A 10257-nucleotide genomic window follows, 5' to 3' on the forward strand; every position below is an offset into this window, starting at 1 on the left:
TCTGAGTTTGGTGTCATAGCAGGTCTGAAGATATTAATAGACATTAATGCTACTTTTCAACTAATAGTGGGGTAATAACATGTCAGAGACAGAAATTCATACTCATTTGTTCAGATCATGCTGACTTCCTGATATGAATTTTCTCTTTGCAGGGTGGAGAACTGGCACAAAAGCATCTATTTAATATTTGATCCTATCAGATTTTCTTTAACACTTCATAAAAATCATGTGATTTAACTCCATTGATAAGAACTGGGATGCTGAGTTAGACCAAAGGTTCTCCTCAGCTCTCTAATGAGATTCAAGCAGATGCTCTAAGAAAGTATTGAAGAACAGAGTACACAGGGGATGACTGCTCCCTTGGTAAATCCTTCCACCTTTGACACGTGGCAATTTAAAGGCACTGCCTCACTTTCCAAAGAGAAAAGGGGCAGCTCAGGACATTTCAATTCAGTTTCTCCATTTCTTATATTTAGAAAGAGATTCTAAGACATTTACCAAATCTAACAAATACGTATGTAGCATTTTAAGAAAGACAAGTAAAGTGTAAATATAAACACCATGAAAGCTTTGGCTTTAATTAATATCTATTTGATTAATCCTCTGTTTTGCTGCCTTTTAGTTGTATGCAATGGAACATCTGGTTGAAGAAGGGAAAGAAAATGCACTGTGATTACTGTTTTCTGCTGCTCCCTCACCTGGGCCCTGCTCCCAGAGTCAGAATGCAAAGGATACCAGCAGTGCCACCCATAAATATTGAAACTATGTCATCTGAGGGAAGAAAATGAAGACAGCTTCCAAAAATGGAAGTTATATAAGTAAGTAAGGAGCATACATATTAAATGTAGAACCACAAGAAAGATCACAAAAAAGATTTTAAGGTTTTACCAAAATGTGACAGTAACATTCTAAATGTTTTCACATTCCATTACCAGAGGAGTCCTGTGAGACTCTAAGTAAAGCTATGGAGGATGGAAGCACAGAAGAAGCACTCAATGTGGTCATGTCCACAGCTAAAAGAATTATTTGCCTTGCTAGATTTGGTGGGCTGAGTGTGAGCAACTGTTCTAAAATAAATTGTCATCAGGAAACACTTCAAGAGAAATTGATAAATTAACGAGTAAGTAATTGCTGGAGCTGGGCAGTATTTCCACCAAGGGGTTAAAATGCTCAGCTTCTCAAGTGCTAGTGCCAGTGGGTTGGTTTTTTGCTGATCCTCATGTCAGCAAAACAGACCATAGGAAATATACCAGTGATCTGCTGGTGCTTCAGGAGAGTCCTTCAAAGGTGATCATCGGAGCTACAAAACTGTCAGTGTGACTTCTGTGCCAGGAAAATTAGATGAAGTGCTGTAAAAAGTAAAATCAATAGACACACAGATAAAGCTGGTGCTCTGTAGAAGCATCAAATGGATTCTGTTAGGGGAGGTTATGCCTCACAAATCTGCTGGCATCCTTTAAAGACATCAAAAAGCACATTGATATTATTTTCATGCTAGAATGTGGGATCAGTGTAACCTTAGATTGCAAGACTAAGACTCTTGGGACTCTTACCCCTGAGGCAGTCTGGACTCAGCTATTTCTTCTCTTCACCTGGATTCAAGCAGAGCAGGAATTCACATGATGTATATAACCTAACCATTTTTATAGTAATCTTCACTCCTATAGAAATAGCAAAGTAGAGAATAATGCACATAGCTCCCACAGTTTAAATCCCATGGGTAACAATATATAGTGTACTGAATTTTTAATAGCACATTATTCAGAGTATCGCATAAATTGTTATTACTGATGTAATAAAACCTAAACCAACGCAGCTGGAGAGACCAAGGTTGTAAATACACCATATATTTTTTGTATTGTAATAATATGAGCCAAATTATTTTAAAGTCTGCTGATTTTAGTTGAATTAGACTAACTCTGACTGTGTACCTCTAATTCAGGTCCCTGGTCAAATGCCTTTGCCTAATTTATATCTCAATTTTCATACAGAAACTGATGCATGGTATGTAAGGGGCATTCTCTGTTTTACAGATTGGTTCTCCTGCTGAGGAAGTCAAAGAAGAAATTCAGGTGAGGAAGATCTGAACACATTGTAATTCAGCATTCTAAGTGTTTTAATACATAAACCCTCTATTTCTTTGGTTCTTTTATTTCCTGATCACCCCTCTGCCTCTGCCGTAGTCCCTGGTGAAAAAGTGCTCAAGGTGAGAAATATTTGCAATGGGCAGTTCAGGTTTAGCTAAGCCCACCTTGGAGGAGGGGCATGGCACACAAGGGGACTGCTTGAGAATTTGTTCTTTCTTCTCTGTGATCTCAGTGTCCAGATAAAACATTTCTGTCTGTATCATGAATATGAGATCAAACCCTTACCACGTATGTATACTTCAGGTTTTTCTCATAATCTTTAAGGCCTAACATATATATGTCTGCTGTTGCTGACATTGATTTCAAGGAGAACTAAACTGGACTTTCTCCAAAGCAGGACCCAGGATTTTGCTTTGTTCTTGACTGGCTGGGCACACCATTAGGCCTCAGTGCATAACTGATGGTACTGCACACATGCCTGTTATGTGTAGTTGTATCAATGATGATAGTACATTTCAAGGCTTGTATGTGTAACACAGGTCCTGCCTGAGAGTTTCTGAGCCAGTTTAATCTCTCAGCAGCCGTGCTGGCACAGAGGGGCACAGATAACATTCCACTGCAGAGGGTCCTGTGACAGGGCTGTCAGTGCTGGCACCCTGTGGAAGTGTCAGGACAATGCTGGACGGTGCTTACGTGCACCACTCCTATCAGCTGCCCTGGGCTGTGCTGCCTTCACAGCTCCAGGAGGAGCTTAGCTGGTAGGTGATGGTATGGGCAAGCCTTACTTTCTGAATGCATCCAGAAAAAGACTGTTGCAGTATGAAAATAATTTTGCTTTTAAACCATAGATCGATTTAGTACAGAGGAATGCCTTGTTTAAGCCAATTCCCTGCTCTTTTTTTCTGCATATTTCCTTTTCTCATATAGCTTTACTATTCAAAACAAAAGACATCTTGCTAAATATATTAATGCAGCACGAAGAAAGCCTCAAAGTACATCCAGTGAACCCAGTATATCCAAGTATATTGCAGGGATCTGAATCCTGTGTTTTCTTAACTGGAATGGGATACGTTATAAAAACCTTTCATCATTCTACAGGGCACAGGTTCCCTGTAGCAGCACTGAGACTTATTAAGGTTACTTGTAGGGTTCTGAAGAGGAGGAGATCTGAGCCTACTTAACTGATAAAAGGAATGTAACAAGAAAGCCAAAGATAATGACACATTTGACTCTACTGACACACAAAAGCAAAACTGTGCATTTGGCAAGAACAGGGAGCTAGCTAGGAGAGTTAATTCATGGTTCTAAAACCTAATTTCCACTGGGAAAGTGACAGTGTTTCCTGTACCTGACTCACCAACCCACCTACTTTCACCTGTCTCCCACTCTACTTGGGTCTCCAAGGAAGCCATCCAACCACAATCTGACCCTCTGTTGGAGATGAATATTCTGTAAGAGCTGCTGCTCCCAGTGCTTTGTCCCCTCTCTCCCACAACGAGAGAATTTGCTTGTTTCACTCCCTGTTCCACTCATCCCTCATCCTTTAGTGGGTGAGTTGTCAGTCTGCCTGGTTTTCATTCTTTTAATGCCCTTTCATTCAGAATTATCCATATTTGATGGTTTAAATCCTCTGTCTTTCCAGATACAGATGCTTCTGGGATTTCTTTTATGTATTAAATATTTAGAACAGAGATGATACATTTATCTCAGGCCCCTGTATAAGAATATTAGATTGCCAGGCCCAGTTCCTTTGAAACTCCACAATCAAGACCTTTTAATAAAAAGAAAGGTGTTCTGAGGTTCATAGCTGACCCTTTATAGGGTGTACTTGGGAGCAGACCCAGAAGCAATCTTTTGTTACTTCTGCATGGTATCTATGTTCATTAAGGTAATGAAGCTATTAATTGAATATGTAAGTTCAGGTAATTAAATACAAGACTTATTTCTTTAGTTTAAAGGGTAATAATAAAAAATTTAAACTTGCAAACTAGATCACACATTTAGTGATGATGAATGTGAGCTGGAAAGTGCAATATTCCAATATGAATTAGTTAATTGCATTCATTCATTAGGTGATATACATTAGCAGAAGGTCAATCCATTTGAGGCTTGATGTGTTTTACAAATAATAAATTTCAACAGGTAAATTGAAGAGAAATTCAAAACAAAGTTTTTTTATATATTCAAATTCAGAATAAAATCCCTACACACAAGAACGTGTTCCCTTTGAGTTCACAGTTACCAGCACATGCTCTTTGCAGCACTGCCGAGGTCACTCTGGCCAGTGAGGGACAGGTGACATTTCAGCTGCTGGCTTAAACTAAAATGCTAATTTTTAAAACTGACCCACTTATAAAGTGAGTCAAACATTGAACTTTTTCAAGCATTTTCTGCTTTATCACTCTTACTGAATTATTTGAAGCTTGCTTAAATCCTTAAATTTGCATTTCAGTTTTGGACTAAATTTTACCCCAAATTTACCAACAACTGGTAAATTTACCAACTGTATCTAGATCTCTGTTGCTTGAAGAAATTATTCTGCCCTCTAGGCCTCTTCCTTTTGCAAATTTTGTAAAGTTACCAATTGTTAATTTTGCCAGCATTTAACAGTTCTACTGGATATAAAATGGCCAATACAACATGTAAAAAAGCTGATCTGTTGGACTCCTTTTACTCCTTTTTTAGTAAGAAAAGTGTTAAATCAAGTTTCTTTTATTAGACATTTATGAATATTCAGTAATTAAATGGTTGTTCTTGATATCAGCATTTTTTGTGGTGTTAGAGGTAATGTAGAAATAAGAAAAGTAAAAGTAGATTTTATTCTGTTTATTTATAACACAAGATATATCCAGTCTCAATTCTCAATAAGATTTATAATTTTAAAACAATTTCTTCACTGAGATCTGTGAAAAAATCTGAAATAATATTTTAGAGGCTCCTCACAGCATTGTGGGTGTTGCTTCACAGGTCATATTGCCTAGGTGTATAACAATACCTTTTTACTTTCTATGTATAATATAGCTTTGTCTGAAACAAGGACTGCTCCCATCCTGCACACAGCTCAAGGGCCATAATTCTTAAAGAGATTTCAACCAGTGAGCCTTTTGCAATGGTCAGGCATAGAGACATTTAGAGAATTGATTCAATTAACCTAGAGGAAAAAAGTGCTATAATGTGTGATTTATGTTTGCAGATAAATTAAAATACAAGTATCTCCTGAAGAGCATTTGCTGCCCTCATGGTTGGTAATGAAAATAGCAGGCAATTAAAATAGAACACCTGAGGTTGAAGCTTTAATGTATAGATCAGAAAATGAAGTTCAGATTTCCTGAGTGGAAGTCTGAGCTGAAAAATAACTTAGGGGAAGTTTTTATTCAATCTCTACTTTTCTTCCAAAAGCAATTTATAAAGCACACAAGAGACATTTACTGAAGCAGGAGGCAAAGGGTACAGAGGAGTGGGATCTCTCAATCAATACTGAATTTGTATGAGGAACCAGGAATATCCTTGCTAAATGGTAGTGGAACAGCTGAGAGAAAAAGTTATATATAAAAGAACTTATGGGTCATATTGAAATAATTTTGGGGTAGATTTTGCAGTTGATCTTGAGAGGAATCATTGGAAGTGTCTGATAGAGTGGTGTGACTCAGTTCCTGCGTGTGACAGTGCTTTCTGGAGCTCAGAAGCATAAGAAGTGTTCACGGATTAGAAGTAGCAAGAAGGAAGAGCTCTTGCTTGGAGCCTTGTTGGAGTTGCTGCATCCACTGCCCATTTCAGTGGTGTGTCCATATATGCTTTGGCACAGCTAAACTGCCCAAAAGACGTTTTGAGATACAAAGAGTTTCACCTCATCCTCTAGTTTGATCATTTCCTTTAGACAACAGGTACACAGTAACATAGAGCAGAAAATTCCAGTGCTCTGAGAAACCCAGGAATGCCTTAATTACATCTGGATTGTCTTCAACGTTGCAGCTTTGTCTTTTGCACCCTGTCTGGCCACCACAGGTCCTGTTCCCACCAGATGGTGTTTGTATAAGCCAGGTCTATATCCTTATCTATAAATAATACCAGCTGCTGGGGATGGGTGGAACAATTGAGGCTTCTAAATGTAACAAAAGATCTGTCTTCAAATTATACATTCAGATTGCTCCAAATAGAAAACATAAAACCCTCCAGGAAGGATTTTGATGTTGGCTGCATACTAGCTTAAATTCTAAGACTGAAGCAAGAAACAGAGTCACTTGGTTGTTCTTCATTTTGTTGACAACCATTTCTTTACAAAATGTGAAGACTTTGTCATTGCATTCTGAAAGAAAACATATTTGTTTCCTGATTTGCTGTCTAAGTAAAATTTTAATTAAAACCCAATCATGTGAGAGAAAATAAGCCAGTCTGACTTAATTGAAAATTGATTTAGTTTTGCAACTTTACCAAAAAAACCACCAAAGCCAACTTCCCTCCCCACAAACACAAACCCCCAACAAATGACCAAAAAAAACCAAGCCAGAAACTACAGCACTGCAATAAGTGATTTTCTGTTGTATAGAGGTGTTTAGGGACCATTGGACTGAATCCTGAGTATTGTTTCTGTTATTTTCTTTTTTTTACTCATTTTTTCCTTCACAGATTAATTTCCTTCCATATTCATTGTTTTTACTGAGTTATTGTCCTAATGTCCACGGCAATCCCTTCCACAGTAAATTATTTATTAAATGTTAAGTATTTGCTTGTATGTTTTGAAGCCACGCTTTGATTTGCTGTCATAAAGTAACCAGTGTGGTGCTGAAGTCTGGAAGCAGCTCCCCAGGCTGGGACCATCAGTGTCCCCAGATTCTCTTAAGACCTCGTTCCTCACTGTGCTTGGCAGAGCTGCTCTTGTCCTTGGTGAGAGCCCACCTTGGCCTGGGCACCAAGGGCTGAGACATTGGTGTCTTCCCAGGTGGTGGAGAGGAACTCCAGTCAGTCCCTCTCTGTCTGGAAGAGCAGCAAGACACGTGTGCCACGTCTCCTGGGGAGCCCTCCAAGGGTGGCTGCACACCAGGAGCCCCTGGAATGGTAAGTGCAGGCCCATTCTCCATCTGGGAATGCCAACAAGCCCTTGGGCTAAAGGTCTCTGAGGGCTTTTGCAAACTGAATTGCTTTGAGATGTAAGAGAAACGTGGTTTGTACAGCAAGCAGTGGATGAAGGTCACTTAAGCAGCTCCAGATTATGTGGGTTTGAGCTGCATCTCCACACACACTGGAATCCCTTCTCACCAAAATCTCCTGAATTTTATTGATCTAATAATGAAACTGTCATACAGTTTCCTCATTCCTGAAACTTGTTTAAATGCATTCTTTTTTCAAAGGAGCACATCCCCACTCTGATTTATTTTAAAATGGCTTTTAGAAGGTGTCATCCTTGTGATGAAGTGTTAGGTCTGTGTTGCCAGTGTGCCATTAAAAATTGAATTTCTGACGTTTAAATGTCTCACTCATCCCAAGTGTCACAGTTTGACAGCTCTGCATGTCACATTACAGCAGAATATTATGAATCCATTTCCTCTGTCAGGTCAAAAAAAAAAAAGACTGAAAATGAGAGAGAGCAAAATCTGCAGTCTTCTTCATTAGTGAGATGGAAATTTACAGAAATATACATGTTAACCCTGAAATTACTTAACTGGCACTCTCTACCCTATGTTGCCTGTCTGTGCCCTAGCAGTCTTTGTTCCTTGCTCCTGTACAAACACTAAGAGAATGCTGGGACAGTCTTTTCAATTGTCTGTGAACTTGTCAAATGTGGAGTGAGGAATATAAAGGGCATCAACAAACAAATAGTGTTACAAAATCAAAATATGGCCGGATCCCATTGTTTATTTTTGACTATATCAATGAAAAGGTCGTGTGGTGTATTTCTTGTTGCTTTGTTTTGCCAACTTTAGACAGCTGTAGCTTTGGTGTTCTTTCTTTGTTCATCTATCTGGTATGTGATAACTTCAAAACATGATATCTGATCAGGTTCGAAACATTGGGAGTGTTTGCATCAGTAAGCAGAACTTCGCTGATTTTTCCTAAAGTAATGAAAACGGCCTGAGCTTTCTATGTTTTCTGCCTACAAGGTCTGACCAGGGAGCCTGCAGTGCTTTGACAATAAATTTCTGATGCCCCTCAGCTCCTGGATGTGGCTCCATTTGGCCGCTGCCTTCCCAGTGCCCTGCTGTACGGCACTGCCCAGCCACTTCTCTTGCACGACGTGGCCTCCCGCTAAGAGGGCCCCCCAAAACTAACAGCTGGCATCAGGTGGCTGTTGCTTAACCAACTGCTCTGTCCTTTAAGCCTCTTTTTTTGCAGAGAACTTTCAGGAAAAGCGCGGCCGCGCCCGGCCTGCCCCGGCCGTGAGGCGCCGCTCCCCGCGCGCTCGGTGGCGGCGGCGCGGCCGGCAGGGGGCAGCAGGCGGCCGGCGATGGCGCTGTGGCGGCGGCAGGTGGGGCCCGCGCGGGGCCGCTCGGCACCGGGGCACGGCGGGGCGGCAGCGCCGAGGGTCGGGGAGCAGCCGCTCCGCCGGCACCGCCGCCAAAGGAAAAGAGGGTCGGCCCGGGGCGCTGCGGGCACGGCTGGCGGGGACGCTCGGGGAGCGCCCGGGGGCGGGAGCGGGGCAGGGCGGGCGCGCGGCCGCCAGGTGAGGCGCGGAGCCCCCGGCCGGCAGCCCGGGACAGCAGCGGGCGGCGGTGGCCGGACGGGGAGCGGGCATGGACACGCTGCCGCTCAGGCTGCGCCCTGCCCGTGCCCTCTCCGCGCCTCGGCCCGGGTCCCGCGAGGGGTCGCCCGCCCTGCCCCGTCGGTTCCGCACCCGAGCGCAGCCGCAGGTCTGGAGCCGCGCTGCCGGGCAGCGCCGCCGCCGGGGCACCGTGTCCCGGTCACCTCGGCCCGGCAGGGCTTCTCCAGTGCAGCCCGGTGTCTCCCCCTCCGCCGTATCCCCCGCCGCGGCCGGGGATCCCCAGCCTGTGTCGAGCTGGGGCCGCCCGGGCTCCCCGCGGGATGCCCCGGGCGGGGCCGGAGCCGGGACTGGTCTCTCCCGGCCGCGGCGCCTCCCCGCCCGGCCCCGGGGAGCTGAGGGGGGACACGACGGTGCCGGACTCCGCTTCCCGCGGCCGTTCCCCGGTTCCGCTCCTCGGGCGGCGGGCAGCGAGCCGCGCCCGGGAGCTCCGTGCTCCCACGGGGTGCCGGGAATCCCCCGGTTGGGACGGGCTGGGGCGCGGGGCCGGGGGGGCCCGGGGAGGCTGCGCCGCAGTGAGCGGGGCTGTGCCGCTCTCGCCCTAGGTAGGATGGACCTGCCCCCCTGCCTCTGCCCCCATGTCCAATAAGAAGAGACCCGGCTTGACACCTGCCTATATACAGAGGAGGAGAGCAACATCTTCAGCGCTGGGCTTTGGAGGGGGGGGACCAACCCAAAACACAACACAGCATCAGGGCAGAGCGGGGGGCTCGGTGGTACTATAAAACCCCCCCAAGACTATGACTTCCAGTAAAATTGAGATGCCAGGGGAGGTGAAGGCAGATCCTGCAGCTCTGATGGCATCTCTGCATCTGCTGCCTTCTCCCACTCTCAACCTTGAAATCAAATACACCAAGGTAAGTTGTGTTCGTTTGTTCTGGCAGAGAAATTCATGGTTTTCTCTCCAAAGGAGGGATTTTGCTTAAAATCAGTTTCATTCTGCCCTACCCAACGTGAATGTAGAGATATTAAAAAAAACCAACTGCTAAAAGACTGCCTTGGATCTGTAATAAAAGAAAAAGATTTTTAGCCTTGTAATCATCTGAGAAACCACAGGATAATAGAAAGCAAATTAGATCTGGCTTTGCCACTTCTCTGTAAGTGTACTGTTTTCTACAGAGCCGTTGGGGTTTATTTTCAGTGCAAAATCAGTAGTTCTCGGGTATGTTTTGGTTGCTTTTGATGTACTTCAGAGGACATTACTATACATACCTGAGTATCTCAGTCAGAAAATAAAAATGTTTTCTTTCTTGAATTGCCAAGGGACTTTTTTACATTTCCTGGAGGACTCTTGATGATACAGGTTGTTACAGCACTGGAACAGATCTCCACGAACTTCTGTGATTCCCGAATACACCTTGAACAATATTGCAAGAGGGCATGTTTTTCCTACAACCCTTTAAGAGTAATTTTCAT

At 43.6% G+C, this 10257-nt stretch overlaps 1 protein-coding gene across 5 annotated transcripts in view; it reads left to right on the forward strand.

The window, feature by feature from the left end:
- Positions 1-10257, forward strand: part of ALDH1A2 (aldehyde dehydrogenase 1 family member A2) — a 67282-nt gene that overhangs the window by 3789 nt on the left and 53236 nt on the right. For 3 of the 5 annotated variants that reach the window (XM_059858257.1, XM_059858255.1, XM_059858258.1), the window contains 3 exons: positions 623-818; positions 2034-2072; positions 7027-7142. In XM_059858257.1, the coding sequence (XP_059714240.1) occupies positions 7140-7142 (3 nt within the window). In that variant the 5' untranslated portion in view covers positions 623-818; positions 2034-2072; positions 7027-7139. Of the gene's footprint in view, positions 1-622; positions 819-935; positions 1121-2033; positions 2073-7026; positions 7143-9360; positions 9699-10257 lie in introns of those variants that run through there. The other 2 variants (XM_059858256.1, XM_059858254.1) reach the window with 2 other exon arrangements.

Source organism: Haemorhous mexicanus, chromosome 13 (genome assembly GCF_027477595.1).
Source record: "Haemorhous mexicanus isolate bHaeMex1 chromosome 13, bHaeMex1.pri, whole genome shotgun sequence".
Classification (NCBI taxonomy): Eukaryota; Metazoa; Chordata; class Aves; order Passeriformes; family Fringillidae; genus Haemorhous; species Haemorhous mexicanus.